At 35.3% G+C, this 21,822-nt stretch overlaps 1 protein-coding gene across 3 annotated transcripts in view; it reads left to right on the top strand.

The window, feature by feature from the left end:
* Window positions 1–21,822, top strand: part of LOC138335981 (uncharacterized) — a 47,765-nt gene that overhangs the window by 21,223 nt on the left and 4,720 nt on the right. The window contains exons 2-23 of one of the 3 annotated variants that reach the window (XM_069285210.1): window positions 680–949; window positions 1,573–1,782; window positions 2,525–2,825; window positions 3,433–3,623; window positions 4,372–4,854; window positions 5,085–5,344; window positions 5,831–6,065; window positions 7,871–8,159; window positions 8,477–8,670; window positions 9,109–9,380; window positions 9,836–9,923; window positions 10,179–10,334; window positions 10,692–11,028; window positions 11,714–11,951; window positions 12,336–12,507; window positions 14,252–14,474; window positions 17,846–17,962; window positions 18,455–18,642; window positions 19,622–19,799; window positions 20,175–20,216; window positions 20,419–20,491; window positions 21,036–21,077. In XM_069285210.1, the coding sequence (XP_069141311.1) occupies window positions 809–949; window positions 1,573–1,782; window positions 2,525–2,825; window positions 3,433–3,623; window positions 4,372–4,854; window positions 5,085–5,344; window positions 5,831–6,065; window positions 7,871–8,159; window positions 8,477–8,670; window positions 9,109–9,380; window positions 9,836–9,923; window positions 10,179–10,334; window positions 10,692–11,028; window positions 11,714–11,951; window positions 12,336–12,507; window positions 14,252–14,474; window positions 17,846–17,962; window positions 18,455–18,642; window positions 19,622–19,799; window positions 20,175–20,216; window positions 20,419–20,491; window positions 21,036–21,077 (4,430 nt within the window). In that variant the 5' untranslated portion in view covers window positions 680–808. The remainder of the gene's footprint in view (window positions 1–679; window positions 950–1,572; window positions 1,783–2,524; window positions 2,826–3,432; window positions 3,624–4,371; window positions 4,855–5,084; window positions 5,345–5,830; window positions 6,066–7,870; window positions 8,160–8,476; window positions 8,671–9,108; window positions 9,381–9,835; window positions 9,924–10,178; window positions 10,335–10,691; window positions 11,029–11,713; window positions 11,952–12,335; window positions 12,508–14,251; window positions 14,475–17,845; window positions 17,963–18,454; window positions 18,643–19,621; window positions 19,800–20,174; window positions 20,217–20,418; window positions 20,492–21,035; window positions 21,078–21,822) is intronic. The other 2 variants (XM_069285211.1, XM_069285212.1) reach the window with 2 other exon arrangements.

A 21,822-nucleotide genomic window follows, 5' to 3' on the forward strand; every position in this document is an offset into this window, starting at 1 on the left:
ATAACATGTCAAAAGATACTATATAACATGTCAAAAGAAGATACTATATAACATGTCAAAAGAAGATACTATATAACATGTCAAAAGAAGATACTATATAACATGTCAAAAGAAGATACTATATAACATGTCAAAAGAAGATACTATATAACATGTCAAAAGAAGATACTATATAACATGTCAAAAGATACTATATAACATGTCAAAAGAAGATACATATATAACATGTCAAAAAGGATACTATATAACATGTCAAAAGAAGATACTATATAACATGTCAAAAGAAGATACTATATAACATGTCAAAAGAAGATACTATATAACATGTCAAAAGAAGATACTATATAACATGTCAAAAGAAGATACTATATAACATGTCAAAAGAAGATACTTATAATCACATACTACATGATGTATATTGAATATTTTTTTAACGGTTAAAGATTTTATCAGAAACCTTTTTCTCGTCAATTCGTACTCATCATATATTCAAGTCTAAGAAGAGTTTCCCTAAATCCCTCACTTATTTGGATTCATTGAGTTAAAATAACTGGAGGCAGATCTAACGTCTTCTCTTCCTCACTTCCTTGCATTATTCTTTTTAATATTACATGCAAAACGTGTGTGATGAATTTGTAACTTAACTATTTATTATATTTACTTTTTTCTTCTTTTACAGACAGCTGCAGCGCCAGCAGCAACTGAGTTTACCCTAGTAAAGGGAGCTAACTCTGCTACTTCACCCCTAAATGCTGGAGCCGTCATTGAATTAACTCTGACGATAAGCTTCAAAGCAGGAACTACGGATATGAATGTGGAGTTATTCACTCCTGATAACACAAATACCGCCATGATTCTCTGTGACGTCAACGTGGTATCCACTGGTTTGCTAGTCATTAGTGGGTCAACCCTACCTCAATATGAGACTAGAGACGGAAAAGGCGCTAATGTAAGTCACTAGAAATATTGTTTAACAGCTCTTGTCTTTGGCTATCATGAAATCTTTTCAGCTTTAGATAAAATCGTTTTAACTTAAGGTGAAAAACATTATATTTCAAACATTCTTTTTTGATTTAGTTGAAAAGATATTGGGCTTAGGCCATACAATAATAATTTTTCATTTTTGCTTAAGTTAAGTTCAGAATGATTTTAGTTTTTGATTCATATTGGGCGAAAGCACTTTCTCTACTGAATGGTTTCTTTTTTTCAATGATTGACAGAATACACATCTCTGTCGAAGCGTATGGTTCTCAATTTTGGTTAAACTTTAAACAGATAACACTTTTTCTGCCGCAGTGTTAGGTTATGATTTCAATTCAACAAATTTTGATGATATTGTATATTGATGTCATCTTACCTTAATTCTGAAAAAAATATGTTCAATGTTTCACGTTTAACATAAATGATATGGCAGTTAAGAAAAATCAAATTTTATATGAGTCTTGCTTACATGATTTAGCTCGTGTGTTTTAGGCGCACCTACTTGTTAATACATTCATCTCTTGCATTTTGATAACCGATTTAAGTCACTCTATTGCATGCTATATTACGAAGAATATATTTTATTTGCAGTATGACCGTGTAATCATTGCTCTTGGAAATGTCCAGAACACCCAATGTACCACCTTATCTGAGTGTCAGATAGTGATCGACTACAAGGCTATTATGATCGATAACCCGCTAGTATCTGACAACACCTACTACGTCAGTGCTGGCGCCGAGTATGATAATTCAGAATTTATCTGGGTAGGGCAGTGCTCCGTGGATCTCGTTCAGAATAATGTAAGTAACAGCAGTATATTCTGTGTAGTGTTTGAAATTAGCGAGGTCAATATTTCGCGGTTTTATTTATAAAAGCATATTTGTGGAGGTTAGTTTTCGCTGTTCATTTATTGCTATTACTCTTTGAATTAGTGACTTTAGATATGTCACTGAATTTCTGAATATTTCACTGATGTTTTGACTTGGCGAAATTCAATGAAAACGAAAATACAGCTAAAATAAAACAGTCACGAAATTAACCAGCTATGCAGTACATGATTTGATATCTTTAGTATTATCTAATGTCTTATAAATAGCGAATATTATTTTTTTAAAGGGCAAATATTATTTAAAAAAATATTGAATATTATTTAAAAGGAGCTAACATTACTTCAAAAAGATGGAATATCATTAAAAAGGAGCTAATATTATTTTTAAAAGATTGAATATTATTTTATAAGATTGATTATTATTTTAAAAGGAGCAAACATTATTTCAAAAAGATGGAATATTATTTAAAAAGGAACGAACATTATGCTAAAAGATAGAATATTATGTAAAAAGGAGCGAATGTTCTTCAAGGTTGGCCCCTCTCTGGCATGCAGTATGTTGTGCGAGAGAAGTCATGTGTATATTTTGGAAAACTGTTGAATGTTCAACATATATAGCAGAATGTAAGCTTAAGTGGCATGATCACTAAAATCACTGGTGTCAAATACCAAAAGTACGACGGAGAATATAATGGATGTTCTTGTCTTTGCAGGTCGTCGCCGAACAACCGGCTGTTAACTGGACAGGACCCGAAGAGGTGGCTATAGGTTCCTCTAACATATACTCTCTGTCTCTTTACCTTCCCAATCCGAGTGCTGACATCACGTTTGGAGCGTTCACGCCACTCAATACCTCTTCAACTATGAGCGTGTGTAGTGCTAAAATCAAGAGCATGGGCAACAACTTTAACTGTGGTCATGACGCTGCTGCCGTTCAAAACCAAATGTACCCAGCCACGACTGGGCTTGGAACATCAATGGCGGAGATTAGAGCTGGGGTAATACTAAATTCCGGTAAGGTTATAGATATTACATACTGTTTAATTGTTTCTACATTTGGTCCAAAAGCTTTCTCTAATTTAATCATCATTGTACAAAAAGCGTTGTCTTTACGCCTGACATCCAGCATCTTTATCTAATTTAAATTTAACACTTCACACTGCGCTATTTCAAAGAGATTGTGTGAAGATTTATTTCGTGTACAGGTTTGTAATTTAATTTGAAAGCCAGTGGGAATCGCCATATCGCCACATGGCTGCGTTTATTGGCGCTATAAAGTGTCACCACATGGTAGCGTGCTGCGAATCCTTATTTTAATAGAAACAACAAAATAATAATATCTTTAAAACTCAGTGTACCATTTTCGATGTAGATTCGAACCTGTCTTAGCGACCACCATCTATCGCGTCTCTAAAGAATCATCCTTTTGTTTTTTTGGCTATGACTCAAACCTAAATCTTAAAGTACAATTGGAAGCTGAAATTTTCAATGGTGCTAATGGTGTTAATTAAGTAACTTTTGTAACTGAAGAAAAAGTACTAATTCGCCTGCTTCTGCTTTTTCATTGAGAAAACATGCCATTCGTAAACAGTGTATCACCTTAAATTTATTTCTGCTCTAGGTTCCCGACACACACGAGATTCCTATGACGACAACGTAGTGGAGTTCGAGGTTGTTTACCATACTTACCTGGAGGCTGATTTAATTGACCAAATAGTAGATGTCGGCGCCACATTGGATATTTCTGGTACCCAAATCTGGGCAGCAACAATTCCTGTGAAATACATCCCCGAGATAGTTGACTCTAACATGGTAAAGTGGTTGGACAGACAGACATTATTTATTTCCTCTTTACAGAAAAATACAATTTTCTCTTTATATGTCCAATATTTACAGGTTAACCAATAAGGATAGTTTCTGCATCTTAATATTTCTGTTGCGATATTGATCATTAGAATTGACCATCTATGTTTATTGCTTTTCATATCTCGCTTATTGACTAGGATAAATTAACATTTCTGAATATCTTCCAGATTATCAAAATTAGTATACGCATAGAAATCAAAATACAAAAAATCAACAATTTGTCTAGAATATTGAAATAACGATAACAAACAAATTACATACCATATAAACGGTTATTTTCGCGGGAAATATATTTTCACGATTTCGTTGGTCAATGTTATGATTGCGAACATTTGATCCGAATAATGTTCAGAAATGATTGGCAATGGGTCACATACTATATCTTTAATGTCAGATAGCGAAAATTTAAAACAACACATTTTTTGTTTAAAAGGCGTTCTTAAAGCTGACAATGTCAGTTAAAAACATCGAAATATGTTTTCTTCAAATGGTTTGCAGATGACCCCTATATATCGGCCATGGTTTCTTAGAAAAGACGCTGGCATTGTTTTTTTTCTGTTACGACATCTACATTAAATGTATATTTTCCTGTGTTGGTATACGTACCTATCTTGATAGAAATGTCTTGCAAAATTAAGGTGGAATAATTAATTTTGTTATGCTTACTTACGAATAAAACTGTGGTTAATTGTAGCCCGACGTAGTTATGACCATAAATCCTGGAGCAGATTCGAATGCCGAGAAATTCAATCCGAAAATCATTAGCCTAGGGTTGGAGATACCTTACAATACAACATCATCCTACGAACTGGTTGTGGAGGCTCCCGTCATAAGCGACGCCCCGGTATTTCAAATTTGCTCAGTAGCCCTGGTCTCCGCCGGCAACAACCTCCCTTGCTTGACGTATGACAAGACTGCTGTATATTCGTCGAAAACGTCGTCTGCCTCTCACGCGGACAAAGCTGTTTTGAATATTGGTGGCCTCACCAACCTTCCACTGGAGGCGTCATCAGTGTTAGCAAACTCCATAAATGTAGACATCATTTTTACGGCTTTGGATCATCCCTCTGCAACCCAGGGTTCCCTACATGACCTCACGGTGACGGCTAATTACGCTGGAAAATCCACCACAATAACGCACACTTTCACTATAGATGGCACGATGACTTATACACCAGTACGTAAAATCTATTTAATGCAAATTTAAAACCTTATTGTTTGATGATTTTTTTTTGCTGCTGATCTGTTAAGGTAGTACTGTAAATGTAGACATTTTTGTGTGTGTTTAAATTTTGGCTAATTCAGCGTTGAAATTTCTTGGTGAAAATTCTATATTTTGATATGTTTCCCGAATATTTCCATTCTAGGAATACTTTCACTTTGAGTGTTTAATCCTGTTTTGTACAGAATGTGACAACACCCGACTTTAACATGACGTTCGGAATTGGCTCCGACACTGTGATACAGGGACTAGCCTCGAGTGTTGTCCTTGACATTGACACGGGCGCAAATTTAAGCTACACAAAGATGGATATCGAGTTCATAATGCCAAGCGGTTCGAACTCCTCCAAGTTCAAAGTGTGTCGATCGAGGATTTTGTCTGCGGGGTTAAACTTACCTTGCATCACGCCAAGCTGGTATAACGACAAGGTCACCTATACCTCTAGGTAAGTACCGGTAGAGAAACTTTAAAAAAAAAAAAACAATGTGATATGAAGACTGTTTACATTGAGACGCAAGTGACCTGTATACTAATCAGGTTGTCAGCCTGTATAGTTTTGATTGAAGGAGGTGGACGATATTCTCAAATTTGGAAGGATGATACTTTGTCAAGATTTGCTGTGTAACTTAGTAGTCATATTGGATTTTACCAATGACAAAAAGGACAGTTTTGTGCGGAAGGAAGTTAATTATTTTTCTTCAATTTGGTAGAAAAAAAATCTCCTTGACATCAAGATCCGTGGTGAAACATTTTGGGCTAGCCGGATTCAAAATCTGTTTAGGAACCATATTAAATTTTTGTACCTGACTGGCCATCTATATATTTTATCCTGAGACATACTTAAATTTTCCTAGATGTGAAAAGGAAAAATAAACAAATAAACCTCAAATCGAAACCATTAAATGTTATATCTAGCCATTTTCATTTCCAGATTCAACGATGGCATAAACAATAGGGCAGTCCACAAGCTCGGGGGAATCTGTAATGTTGGGCGGTCAGGAGACATACTTGAAGACAGAATGTCCATTGCTGTTGACTTTCTTGTTCTTCAGCACGTTGAAATGAATGCGACAGAGATAGAGAGTACTGGGGTTATGTTCATAGACACCAAGATCTGGGTTGGTCAGTTATCCGTCAAAATTGACACCAGCACACCAGTGGCACCCGTAAGTACCGATGATCCTTTCCAATCTTGCATATATTTAAAGAACAAATAATGTCCCATCACTTTAGAACCATGATTTCAATCATAATGCAATGGCCCCAGCAATTATCCAAATCAGCACTATTCTGCTTTGCATATTACAGATTTATCTCCCTTGCGGGAAGGTATCGATTACGATGTCATTATTTGTGAGCGAAATTGATGTCGTTTTCTCCGAAAAAGATGACGTTACGCTCGAAAACACATTACGTTGCAATCGATACTAACACATAAAGGCAGATAACTCTTTAAAAGCCAAAGACGGAATTACATATGTATAATGTTCTAAGGCCTTAGTTCCTTGATCAATATTAGTACATATGACATTATAGATATCAAATGTTCTGCTCTAAAATTTTACTTTGACATGGTCACTGTATTTGCTATTGAATTATTGCGCGAATCGCTTAAAGCTGACAACGAAATATAATAAGAAAACATTTAAAATTAAAAAAAAAAATGGGTTTTTTTTTCATTTTTTTTTTTTTTCAAAATTCGTTTCTGACACAACCCCTTGCGTTTCTAAGAACGGGCAGTCGTCATTTTGTTTTAACTCTGCTCGAATACAATACCGGGTACCGAACCCTATAGAAAGTGCGTGAACCACACATACGTGCAATCACGCGAACGCTCTCTGTTCAAGTTGTAACAACTAACACCTGTCCGGCTCTAGATCTATTGTACTATATACCCCAGACGTATTTGCGTGTAACCTAAGGCCGTACCATAAGAATAAAATTGTTAACACGTTCAATGTTTTCTCAATTTGCGTTTCTAAGAACTATATATAGACCTATACAGTTGAATAAAAAGTAATGAATGAATTCCTACCTTCTTTCCACTTGCGATATCCATTTTGATTATAACGTAAACAAACTCGGAAATCCTAATAGTAGATAACATTGTCAAACTAAAAATAAACACTCACCTGACAAGGTTTCATTGAAGTAATATTGTCAGGCTAGATCCCAAAATATGTCAAATACGAGCTAATAAAACACTTCAATATACATTACATATTTCACGCACATGTACACGTGTGTGCCTTCGGTAGCTTTATTGAAGCGTCGCTTGTTCGGTACATATGGTCACGTGTGGCCAGCCGAGTACATCGGGTACGATAGTATGCGTGGAGATATATGGTACGATAGTATGCGTGGAGATATGTGGACGGATAATTGTTAGAATTTCTATTCATTTGTGTGAAAAGTTCAATTTGTGAAACATCTAAATGACAGCTTAGAGGAGTTGACATGTTTGTTTGCTAAAACAAGTCCTACACATATTTACAGGTAAGGGGTTTGCTTATGTATTAGTAGGTGATACACAATGGACAACTGCTAGGTGTATTTGTACATTACTGAGCGCACGTGTCTCGATTCACGCGCTTTATGTAGGGGTTGGTGGGCTTATTGTATCCATGCAAAGTTCAAACAAAATGGGGACCGCCCGTAGTTAGAAACGCAAGGGACTGTCTTAGAAACGAAGTTTGAACAAAAAAATTCATTTTTTTTTAAAATCTCAAATGTATATTTTTAACTTGCATTTCCAGCTCTAAGTATCTGTTTCTTCGTGTAAACCACAACATCTTTAAAAAGACAGCCAATAATTTCTAAATGATCACTACATGACGATTGATTTGAAGTCTATTTGGTATCACCATGAGTATGGATAATAAGATTTAGAATGCCATATACAACATTAGAAAGATATATCGTAGTTTTATGACCAATTTCTGATGCTTCTATTGTGTTTCAATGATTTCAGTCAACAACTCCACACATTGCCATGATAAAAAATACCACTTTGGCACTGGCACCTATCGGCTACCCCATGGTGTACAGTATGATCATCAAGATAGCTCCAGGTGAGAGTGTTGACCTTCTGGTGGATGTTGTGTCCAACACAGCCGGTCTCTACATTTGCGGCCTGCGGATCATGGCGGCAGGTTACAACTATCCCTGTCTGGATCAGACGATTGAACCTGTGTTTGAAACATGGCCATCCGGTTATAACAAGAAAGCAACTTTCAACGTCAGCTATATAACAAACGTCGGTAGGTAAACAAATGGGTTCTAGGGCCAGCTTACCAGTTACGTTTAATTACAAATTCTAACCTGCCATAGGGTCCCAAACTAGCAGCTTCAACATATATTAACAATATAAAAAAAAACAAATACTTAATAAAACCACTTTCCCAGGGTCCAAAACACCCGATTTAACACAATTAAATCTGGGAATTAAATCCACATACTAGCAATACTAAAAGAATTGCAGGAAAATATTTTAATGTATCAATGCTTAAAATTTAGAACATCCAAGGTTGTTCAACAAGGTGATATTTTATATCCTTCACTTTTGATTTTTTTTCAGGTACGGATGCACTCGTGAACAACGACTTTTTTGATGATAATGCCATTCTGTTCGAGGTTATCACGCAGGTCGATCCGAATGTGGCGGACGGAACATCTCTAGACTTTACCACCACTGCCACGTATGCCAGTGGTCAGAGCAAAGCTATGACGGAAGCTATGACCACTACTGATAATATGACAATCATCGACACGGTTAGTACTCCTAATAGAAATAATATTGACGCCAAACCACCTATCCCAGTATGCAGACAACGTTTGAAAAAAAAAAAAAAAAAAAAAAAAAAAAAAACCCACACAATTTCAGAGGACCACACGTGGCCGATTAACTGCTATATAGGAAAAATATGTTTCATAATCTACACTTTTGCCTTCTACCGCTTTGCAATACATCCAATGGTATTGATTATTGATTGTCATCAAAAAAATTTGTAATTTTAAAATTTATCATATCCAATTACAACAGTGCTGCCTATCTTTAAGTCCTAGAAGACAAAAACTGTCATTTAGATATAATCGTCAATTCTAACAAGTCCAAACTACACATTTGAATCTTTTCCACATATTTAAAGAGAAAACGAGTTGTACTTATACGATGGTTTGTCCATCATTTTTCTCATTCTCACTCTACAGAATGTGACCGAGAGTGCTAACTTCAGTTTCTACATGGCCAGTATTGGCATTAATGATACTGCGGAAATTGCTTATGGGGAGGCCAAACGGTTTATCTTAGAGATGACGTTACCAGAACTTCCGGTCCTTCCTGGAGAGTACACTGTGACCTTTCTGACCTCGCCACTGATACTCCCCGGATACATGGAAGTTTGTGGGGCAGCGGTCATAGAAGTGGGCCAGAACTTCCCATGTCTCCGAAAAACAGAGATTCACCCAACATTTCAGAGGAGGTAGGTTGGCGCATTCGCAGTGCAAACGAGGTTCTTAGTATTTTTTCTTTATTCAAGTAATGAATTGTTTTATCGTATCCTTAATAAATTTAAACGATTGTTGTATCGTCTGTTTTGTGTATATCAGTCTATAATTTAGGCACAGCTTATGAGACTTCAAAAGTAAGAGAAAGCGATCGGAAAAAAAGCAAATGTAGATATATATAGTCATTTTTAACAAATATTATGATAAATATGTTGATATTACCACGAAAACATGGAATATTAGAAGCAGGGAAGATTACATAAATATCATATACAGCATCTGTTAAATTTTCTTTTTTGATATTATTTTTACCGAGGGAACGTTTAAAATCTCTATCGATGATTGTTAGATAATACTTATACATCACATAAAGCTCAAATTTGCACGCTATATTCTAATCTGGATTACAATGGATTGCCTATACTTTTAGGCCGGGATCAAACTACAATGGCATTGCTACCCTCAATCTTGGGTACTTGTGTAGTTCGGCCATGAGGACAGATGCGGAGTCCAAGCGGGTAAGTTCAAAGTCCAACACTCATGGATCCATGTCATTTGATATCTTTTGTTTACTAGATCATGAACATTATTTTGAAAAAAAATATTTTAAATGCCTTTTACCGTTTAAGTTATTATTCTTATTGTGCATATTACATAAATCAAAATTATATGGTATTTGTATATCACGTAACATTATAGATAACAACTTTCCGCAATGCTTCGTCATAAATGACCTAACATCAAATGAATCATTTTGCTGATCTATTTTTAAGATTCGGGTCGAAGGAGTTTACAAATTGTTACAAAACACCTCAAGCGTACCAGGGGACACCCACACAGTCCATGTGGCCGTCACCACCAACAACTTCGAGATATATGTGGCGAACGTGGAACTCACCCAAACCGCCACAGTAGTGGCTAAAGTTGATGTAAGTAACGTTTAAGCTTCTTTATAACGATCTCTGATAACCCGATAATTCCATTAGCTTTCTTAAACTTAAACATCCGCTTCGTATCAGCTTTTTGGGGAAAATGATATTAAATCCTTTAAAAGTGTTCCATTTTGGGTAACATTCTAATTTTGTTTTGAGCAGTGTTCCAAGTGTACTTTGAGTAGCGTTCTATATCAAATATCTTTAAAATATTCCCTTTTGGTAAGTGTTCCAATTCTATTTAGGATTGCCTTCCATTTTTGCTTTAGGTAGTGTTACATTAGCTACATTTTCCAACTACATGTACTCACATTAGCTCTTTGCTATTTGAATTAATTATTTACTTTATTATAGGACATGATCGATACGAACCAGACATCACTTTATGTTAACCTGACCAATTCTGACACCATCGACATGGAGATAGGGGTCAATACCATCCTGCCTATTGTACTAAATGTAAACCCCAAATCCGTTTCAAAAGAAGTGAAGTTCGATGTCGACACGTTCACTAACGACTCTGTAGTGGCACTAGTCAAGGACATCCGTTTGGTGGGTACTGGACCCAACATCGCGTGTCTGTATAAAGATGAAGCGCTCGGACAGACGTTTGCGCCGATATTGAACTCCTCACTTGGAACTTGCCAAGTTGACCAGGGTTTTATGGATTTGGGTACCGTCTCTAATCCAGGTAAATGGTCAACAAAGTCGATTGCTATTCATGTATCCGATATGCCAATTACGTTTCCGTTTAAATTATTGTGTTGAGGGTGATGCATTCTCGATACTCGATGGATTATTATTACTGTTGTTATATCCACCCAGGACAATATTTAAGTGATACAGGAGGCAACAGAACAAAACAGGTAAAGTAGTCCTTCGATGTGCATCCAAAGAATCGAATAAGGGTACACTGTGTTGTCTGTGTGGCTTTAAAATTGAGCGTCGCCCTCTTTTTATTCTTCAAAGGAAATTTTTGCAGGCCAATGATTGGTCAGATTATTTTTCCTGAATTGCATGCAGATTTACTATGTCCAGGGGTGGATATAATGTCAGTAATAGTAACCCTTGAGGTATCGAGGATGGGTTTTATGGTGCCGTGGGCATGCCATCTTTTTTATGAAACTCATTCCTATGTTATCTCTCAGTCTTAGACAATCACAGATGGCGTTATCAAACGTAATGTCATTTTGGTAAGCTTAGCACAAAAATAAGTAATAGTTTGTTTTATAAAGAACAAATGTTGCAATATAACCATTATCAAACTTTAAGGTCCAGACCAAGTTTCCTTTCCAAAACATTCCGTGTGTTTGATTTAATGTATTTTGATAAATTATCTTCATCATTTATCATAGTGTATTTTTGTTTATTCATAGGTTTATCCTATCGGAAAGGAACAAATGCCGATGGCGATGACAGCATTCTGTTTGAAGTTGATTTGATGTTACCCGATTTTGAACTAGCAGAACATAATGCAGTATTCTCCATCAGTTTCGGTGCCATGGTAGCGAATGCCATCTACCTGTGTGAGCAGAAGATACGAGTGGTCCGAAACAACGATGAAGTTCCGATATTAGAGTTCACTGCTGATGTCAACACTACACTAACAACAGAGTACGTATAGGATTATCATTTAGGTGATCTATGACTTCTTTTAAAGCATTCGTTGATTATATTTTGCCTTTTAGAATTGGCATTATCATACTCCGGCCTTTTCTATGCCTCCAAGAGATTGGTAGGTCTTAGACTGTAATAGTCATTCATATGTGTGTATAAGGGATGGAGGCATTTAACCTAAGGGTCACAATATAAAGAAAAAAAGCGAATTGCGGATGATTTTACTTCATGTTTTGATCTTGTTAGTAGAATGCCCTATTAAACAAATATATGAAAGAGTATTTCCTCGCTCAAGATATCTCCACACGGATTAATACAGTTTTCTAGCACACTTTTCTTGTCTAAGTGAAATTTTGAAAATTTCACATCCATGCTTATTAGGTCCCAGATCTACATTGATATCCTGCTAAGCCACACCAACATGTCCTCGGGAAGGGCAATTAATGCCTCCATGATGATGTTCCTACCGCCCTACCTCACCTTCGCCAACGTCACACAGGCTAACATCACCCCGGTGGAAATCGTACGGGACCCCGGATACATCAACGTACGGGTAAATTAGGCACAGAATGTTGTACCAGAGGTAAATGTGTTGTCCATACAAATATCTTTCGTTATATTTACATCTTTTCTTCTTTCGGCTTGCTGACAGCTTTTAATGACCACTCTCCGCCATCATGAGGTAATATATACATGTATAAAGAAAACTTTCGTTTTTTGATACGTTGATTGCATGCTGTGCTTTAAGAAATGTAAACACTTAATGATTACTGGCTTTTTTTCTGCCTGTCATATTGTTCAACACTTGTTTATGCTTTTCAAAGACTGCTGTTTCCACATCTAAATAATACACAGACATTTTCCGACACTAAAACTCCAACTAATTCAGCAAAATAGATATTTCTCGTGAAAAACACGTGAAATTAATATTTTGCCTTGTTTGCATGACACAGAAGATACCTAATCTACCTCAAAGCTGTGAAGCTCTGTTTGCGAGTGAAATAATGTATTAAAACCAAACACGTATTTGGCGGAAATTGGCCTTTATGATTTATTTTTCATAAAGATATGTTGGTTTTTTTTAAATTTCAAAATACTTAGAATATACATGATGATGGGGATCGCAAAGGTAAGCTAAATTAGCCTTACATTGTAATTATAAAAATATGATTACGAATTAAAAGAAATGTCAAGGAGAATAAGAATAAATTTTGACAAGTGTGGGAAAGGGAAGGGATTTTTTTTAGGTTGTACTGCACGTGCAGATGTGTTACACTTTCGCTTTCAGTCTGAAGCAATTGAAATTGAATTTAAACTACCAATGAGAAAATTATGGCAATTCTTTTTCCTTAAGATCAATATGGCGTCGTCAAGATGCGTTCTTAAGAGGAAGAATGCTATGGGGTTCAAGGGATTCTGAATAGAGGCCATACTTTATCATACGTTGACCAATGACATTTGACCTCGAGCATATGCCCGAATGTACAGTGTCCTTATCAGGGAATGGGCGGAGCCGACCGATCTAAATATATATATAAAAAACCCAACTGAAACAAATCTGCGATCGATCTCTTTTTAATAAGATAAATAAAACTAAGCAATCTTTGCAAAAATTTATTTGCTCACAAACTTTTATATTAATGGAAATTCACGTGAAGTAGTATTGGTTGTTAAGTGTCTGCAATATTCTGCAATGATGTTACCTATACCATCTTCTTGTGGATAAATTTGAAAGTAAAATCTTCATTGGAATTTCTAAAAAAATAATTATATAATGATATAGTTTTTCTTCACATCATGCTTTTGATAATCAGTGAGATTTTGAACAATTACATGAAACTGGTGTTACAATTTAAAAATATCAGTGTTTCTGAAACCATTATTTAAATCGGTGGAAATCTGCAATGTTATTCGTAAACTTGATGTAGATCAAAACAATTATGCAATACCCGAGTAATTAAGAGAGGAATTTAATCTACCTATCATAACATCATGTTATTAAAAAAGTATGATTTGTCTGAAATTTGAGCTGCTTAATCTATTTTTTCATATCACAGCATCATTTGTCTTTTCAAGGAAGTATCGAGTGTGTCGTCATCATTTTGTGAGCATTGTCGTCGTTTCCCTGAAAAAAAATGTCATAATACGCGAAAAATATGACATAATACGTACAAACATATGACATAATACGTACAAACATATGACATAACCATCAATATCTTTCCACAGAGCAGATAAACCTACAATATGCAAAATCAGAATAGATTATAAAAGTGACCATTTCTATCATTTGACAGTTTGGAGACTTACTGATGTGTAATGCCGTGGAGTTTACTGTGTTGCTTGAGAGTAACAACTCAGTTGAGGTACCAATAGATATTTTCCCGGACAATACGATCATCTTCTTGGAGGCAGGCAGTTCAACCTACCACCGAACAAGCAGCAGTATATCCCCTGACGCGTTCCTTACCACGGAGACACAACATATGAATTTCAGTGCCAAGGTTACACAGGATTATAGTAAGTAAAACTTTACAATAACGCTAAGACGTACTGTAATTATGGATATTTTCGTGAATAATTATTTTCCGAGAAAACGCATTGTTTGCGATGTGCAAATATTCAAGTTGTGTATCCATAAGGATATTGTTTATCAGGGTTTAGTCATCTGCTCAAATTAAATGATCGTTTGTAGCTTCAGACATTGAATTTAAGAACTGTACAAAAGTCTTCAGAAAACTAAATAACGCAGTAGCAAATTAATGTTGTAAATTTTGCACTTGTTCATATGTTCATATTTGTATGTTTCGCGGTGATAAAAAAAAACCAAATCAAACGTTATATTGTTGTATCGTCATAATGACGTCATCACTTTAAGATATTAGTTAAGAGGATATTATACCGGCACAGCAAAACGTTTTATACTTTGTAAAACATTTTTTTTGGTCATGTGATGCCCAAATGTGATGTACCGAAAATATTCAACATTACCAGATAATATTGTCCAATGCATTAATTAGGCATTAGAAAAGAAAAAAGAACAAATCTTCAATGCTAGTGTTCAAAGGTTGCTCAAATACCAAGGATAATGTCGTTTTGACCAGATTTTGAGACTGTGAGACGAAGTCTCAAGTGACGTATTCTAATCGCCTTTTGTCCGTCGTTGTGCGTCGTCCGTCGTGTGTCCATAAACAATTTAAATTTTCAACTTCTACTCCAAAACCGCTGAAGCAATTTCAATGAAATTTTGCACAAACCTTCTGAGGCATAAGGCCAATTGTGAAATATGTGACCCCCTCCCCCTGGGAACTGTTGGAGGAGCTAAAACGGGTAAAATTGACTAAAATTTCAAAAATCTTCTCCACTTACAGATGTGGTAGAATCAAACATTTTTCATAGATAAAAAGGTCTCAAGGCCCTCTACAAAAATTGTGAATTATATGAACCTGGGGTCTCAGGTTTCCACATGAGCAGGGCGCTAAGTTTACTATAGTTTTTAATTTAGTTTTTAAATCCTATTAACAAATTTTCCATGACTGACCCGAGGGCCTTAGGGGCGTGGCCAAAAGGAGTCAAAACAGGCTAAAACTTCAAAAATCTTCTTTTGAAATTCCGGAACTGATAGAATCAAATACTCTTCATAGATGGAAAGTTCTTAAGATCCTTTACAAAAATTGTGAATTATTTGACCCTGGGGTCTCGTGATTTCCCCTGGGGAGGGGGTCAAGTTTACTATAGTTTATATAGGAAAACACATCTATGAACATTATTTGGTTAGTTTTCATAGGAAATTAGTCAAACTGGGTTAGAATTATTAGCCTGAAATAGCATTTTAATGCCATGTCCATATTGGCCCTGGCCGACCCCCAGGGACCAGAGGGGCGGAGCCAAAAGGGATCAAAATTGCTGAAATTTCAAAAAATCTTCTTCTGAATTCACCGATTGGATGGAACCAGATACGGATACTCTGCATAGATTGAAAGTTCGTAAGGCCCTTTACAAAAATTGTGAATTTCATAGCCCTGGATCTCAGATTTTCTCTTTGGGAAGGGTTCAAATTTACTATAGTTTATATAGGAAAAACATTTATAAACATTATTTGCTTAGTTTTCAAAGGAAATTAGTCAAACTGGGTTAGAATTATTAACCTAAGATAGCATTTTAATATCATATCCATATTGGTACTGGCCGACCCCAAGGGGCCAGAGGGGCGGGGTCAAAAGTGGTCAAAATGGATAAAACTTCAAAACATCTTCTTCTGAATTTTCAGATATGATGGAATCAAATAATCTTCATAGATTAAAAAGTCAAATTAATAAAATCACTGACTGACTTCAGGGGTCTGATGGGCCAATATATAGTGTTTTTATGTCTTTGTTTCCTTCTGAATCCGAACTCAGGTGACCGTTAAGGCCCATGGGCCTCTTGTTTAAAAATGTGACTTTTGTGAAAATTGTTGCTAAGATTGCCTAGATTTGTTTGTTAAGCTGTTTATTAAGCAAAGTATGAAATGTATTATTGCAGGCCTTTTGGAGATGAAATCCTGGTGCTATATTTACAAATATTGAACTTTGAAAGTGTAACATAATTTATGGGACAACTGTATTTGATACTCAATTTGTCCAAAATGTTCCTTTTTATTTAATTTTTCTATATGTTTATGTGTTTAAGGATTGGTTGTCAACTTTGTTGCTTTTATTAACTGATGAAGAAAGTTAATCTCGTGCATATGAAGTAAACTGTGAAGCATTTCATGTGCCATTAGCACGAGATTTCCTTTCTTCATCAGTCAATGCATGCAACAAAATTGATAATCAATCCTTATATTTACGTTAAATTTAAAATTTCTGATATTGAATTTTTTTATGTATTCGGGTAAACATTATTATACAAATTTGCAACACTGTATCAGTTATCGTACATGTATGTGCAGCCACGGAACAGCCGCCAATCAGTTCTTCTCGTCACCGATGCAACACAAATATAGTTCCGAAAAAAGCCTCTTTCTTTGGACTTTGTTTCGATAAAAAACATCGATTTTGAAATTTTCACATATGAAATTATAGGCTTAGATTTTATCACAAATATATTCTTATGTCGCTTCAAATAGAAATGTGCTGCTCAGTACTGTAAGTGCAGTGAATGTGTGATCCGATTGTTCGATTTAGCAGGGTTCAATGAAAATGACTATTGGTGAAATTGCCGAAACGTTGTATTTATACGTAATCAAACCTTTTAAAACTCGATTTCGATGATTTTGGAATGTAACTGAATGCTGTAATTTCGTCTGATAATTATTTGCAGCGATCATTTAAAACTTTATTGACTAAATCTAGTTTGAAACACAGCTTCTGTGTGTATGGTATGCGATGCAGTCCAATAACATGATACTTTCGGGGCTCAATAAGCGTGTTAAATACAGGATTCAAACGCAGATCACTAGACGACTTCTGTGTTATTCTTGAAATGTTGTAACCTTACAATCAACTGGAGTTTTAGAATTAAATTCTGAATGAAGTAAGTAGAGAAACATCTATTTGAAATGTTGGCGGTTTCCAACGACCCTTCGATCCATTGTTGCGGAATTTGACACTCACGGAATCGTTTCGTTGAAAATGGACGTCAGGCCTAATGTCGATGATATCAGCCTGTTTACGTAAATTTAGTTTGTGTGTATTTTCATGGAATCTATCGTTTCTACATGTATGTCACCGTACAAACATAGTAATGATTAGCGTTTTATTACGACTAGGCCTAGATACGTGGTGAACACGTCGTTAAGGCCAATGTTAGGATTTTTTTCAAGGGCTTCAGCGTTTTAGATGAAGCGATCGGAGTCTACTAGTTTCATTGAGGCGGAGCGAAGTGAAAATGTAAATATTTGATTTTAGCATGCAATTCTGTCCTCGGGATGGAGACCGGAATTATCAAAGATTGCCAACTGGCCTCCTCCATTGAAAGCGACCCTCAGTATCCAGCGTTCCATGGCCGATTACGGGGAAATTCTGGTTAGTATCTCCCTTGTTTCCTATGCTTATTAGAAAATTCGGGATGACAGCCAAAAAAGTGCATTAATGTAGAGTTCAAGTTATGATATTTATGCAACTGTCGGAAAGAAATTTTCTATTTCTGAGAAAACTGCTGCCAACGCTTCGATCTGTATATTTAGATTTATTTCACATATAACTGTCAATGAGTATACATTTCAATCTTTGTTGTTAGACAAAATACTTTTCTTTGTGTTTTCCACATCGTTGTTTAAAATTATACTTTTGATAAACTTTTAAAGATGTGATGTGCAGGCGAACCCCATCTAAGTTCATTGTCGGAAGTTTTTCTTTGAGCCAAGTTCTGCTATCACGGCTACTTTATTGCAATGGTGATATCTTTATTTGTGTTTGTTTCACTGAAGAAATAAATTTCTACCCGATTATAAATAAAGTAAAGAATCATTTTTGTTTAAATTAGATGATAAATTGTTTCCATGTATTTTAATTAAGCCTGGGCACCGTTCGTCCGTGGTGGTCGTCTCCCGCCTTACAGATATTTCCAAGTTGCCTTCGGAAACATCACACTTGTGGCCAAGATCCTAATGCAGAGAGGAAATATAACAGCGTTTCCAGACAAGGTTACTGCTATCTCTCTGGAATACAGTAACGATGGTAGTGCTTATGAAAGAGCTGAAACGGTATGTTTATCTGCCTTTATATTATTCTTAATTTAATCTCATCTGACCTATACAGAGTCTATATAATCTTGGATTTGACCCTATGGGGTCCAATATGGGGAAGTTGGGGTTGTTCCTTTAAAATATGAAATATATCAATATAAAAAATAAACTTTATTTTGCATCCATTGCGAAAATTACATTTCAAAACGAAGATCGTGAACACTATTTTCTATACTGTCCTTTATACGTCAACCCTAGACGGCACCTTTATGACTCTATCTTGGAACTTGACAATTATATACCACTGACAACACAAACATTTTTGCAAGGCTCTGAAAGACACGATATAAACATTAACAAAGCTATATTGGATAAAGTTCAGTGCTTTGTCAGAGATACCAATAGATTTCGCTGATTTTGTTGAATAGATTTCGTTGAATTCGTTGAATATCTTGTAAAATCATTTTTTTTCTATTTGTAATGATATGAAGTAGGAGACATTTTGTATATGATGTTTATCAATATCTAGCTTGATGTTTTAGGAAATCATCATCATTAAATAAATATAGCAATTAAGATTATTTATGTATATATCAATATTAATTTGTATCTACTGTTAATATGTAAGGAGAGGGCGTGTATAGGCATGTTGCCTGTTGCCCAATTCCAATTGTATGTAACATCTGACATAAAAAATAAACTTTATTTTGCATCCATTGCGAAAATTACATTACTTACCAACATCTAATATAATTCACCTTCGAACGTCTGAATGTAAGCGCCCGAGGGGTCTTAGAGTGGGAGGAAACCAGAGTGTCCTGTATCCCGGCCGGCTAGGTAAAAAGCAAGTGTTTACTGGTTTGTTCCTTTTAATCGCTATAAACCATACAGTGCTTTATGACTTTTTATATAACCATTCTACTCCTGCTCTAAAGGATTTTTATGGCAGCTTTTGTCATACAGATAGTTTCTATGTTTTCACACTATTCTGTATTAGATTGATGTTGCTTTTGGCGAAGATGAGAACGAAATTGTTGTGGAGATGGGTCGACCTACCCCAGCCAGATATATCCGAATCTATCTATCATCGGATAACTCGGGCACCAACCTAGCCAAGATAGGGATGAAGTTTGAGTTCATCGGCTGCTTCAAATCAAGTGACGTTGCAGCGCAAGGTGAGGTTCAAATTTATTGTTAAGTATTTTAAAAATGGTGTATAGATAGAAAAATTACAAAAGAAACACATAAATTAGATGACTCCTAAATGATATTACGACCCATAACATTTGAGATAGCGAGTTAACGCTATACTTATTACGATGTTAAACTAATACCGATAACGAGTTTCGACTATGCCTATGTGACTATATGACTTTTAATAATATTGATTGAATTCACTGTTATCATGAGTTATCTGCAACGATTCGTATACCATATACCATCGAATGTCGATATTTTTACCCATTCTACGATTTCATGGAATAGCTTTAACCATTTGTATCCTATAAATGGTAGCATGTCGTTATCTTTGACTCATATTACGATTTCAGATATTTGTGATGAACTAACCAAACACCAGCCTACCATACCAGGTATTTATATATTCCTATATAACCAACATCACTTGTTGACGCTGGTTTAATTTCCCACATTATTCAACAAAGTTTGAAACATTTTCTGAATTCCATTTTAACTTTCGAACTTATTCCTTAAATTATTTCCTGAAATCCAAATTAAACAAAGCATAATCTATGAATTTCATTGACGTTTTTCTATTTTACCTTTTTTACAAAGAGTTCAACTCTAGAAGCATGACTTTCAATTCGAAGACGTCATTTATCCACTTCTGTGATGCCGCCCCAGCAAGGTAGGAAGACTTTAAAAACCTCTTTAACTCGAAGAAGTTGACAGAGCATTCGACTTACGCGAATTTCGAGCTAACTTGAATACGTGTTGAAAAGTTTAAAAGAGATAATAAAATGCCTCAAATTTGTTGCTTATTTCACATTAAGAAGACAATAGTTTGAGATAATCATATAATGCCACCTGCATTTATGCTTGTTTGATTTATTAAGTTTATGGTTTGGAACTGTAAACGACAATAAGGTTGAAACAATATTAAAATTACGAAACTTCATTCATTCAGTTATCAAGTTCGGTGTTAGAGCGTTTTATTGAGAGGTATTCATTTCATGGTCATTTTTATGTCATACAAATTTCATGAATACAGATTTTCGACACCGAATTTTTTCTTGGTAACATGTAGTAATAAACAGTGCAAATTATGACGAAATGAAAGGAAGTAATCTAAAAATAAAGAAAGGACTTTCTTAGCCGCTTACGTCTTTATAGGAGATGACTGTTAAATTGATTCATTCTACGGTTAAGAAAGTTTTGCATATCTTACAAAGTAACACAACAGGAGCCAAGGGACAAGTATCAAAGATTCGCATGTATGTATTCGGGTATGCAGTAGCAGGCGATACTTTATATCGTAGCTTAAGTAACATCGCTTGATTAAGTGTACATTGTACTCATTGCTTTATAGAAGGGTATATGCATTACTATGGCATTATAATTGCCAGCTTGATTAATTTTTTGCATCACACATGCCATAGATCAGTTTCATTTGAGAGTTTAATGATTATGAGATTGTCGACTCAAACGATTGATTGACTTGGAGATTTACCGGAAATGACATTTTAGTTCTTTAAACATATTTTTATTGTCATAAATTGTTGACAATAGAGATTGTACACATGATTACCCAACCTAGTGACGCCCTCTCCCTAGTACATACTATAAATCAATATATAAATTTTATAAATGTAAATCTATTTATATTTAGCATTTGATGCTATCCTTTACGTATTATTTTATTACATATACTAGGTAGATGGCGTCAACGCCGATGCCCACCGCCGACAAAGCATAAACGATTCTCATCAATTGAACATTATTTCGTGTTTAATCGAGTAAATATATGTAATATTAACCAAAAAAATAATAATATAAAAAACATTTTGCTTTTGGTACATGCACAATCAGTACTACATGCCATATAGGACAAAGTACCACGTATTTTTTTCGGGATGCAATTTATTTTTTTAATAGTTTTTGTCTTGAAGTAAAATTTGAAGCTCAAACTTTTCAATGGTAGTAATGGTGTAAAGTAAGTAACTTTTGTAACTGAAGAAA

This window comes from Argopecten irradians, chromosome 12 (genome assembly GCF_041381155.1).
Source record: "Argopecten irradians isolate NY chromosome 12, Ai_NY, whole genome shotgun sequence".
Lineage (NCBI taxonomy): Eukaryota > Metazoa > Mollusca > Bivalvia > Pectinida > Pectinidae > Argopecten > Argopecten irradians.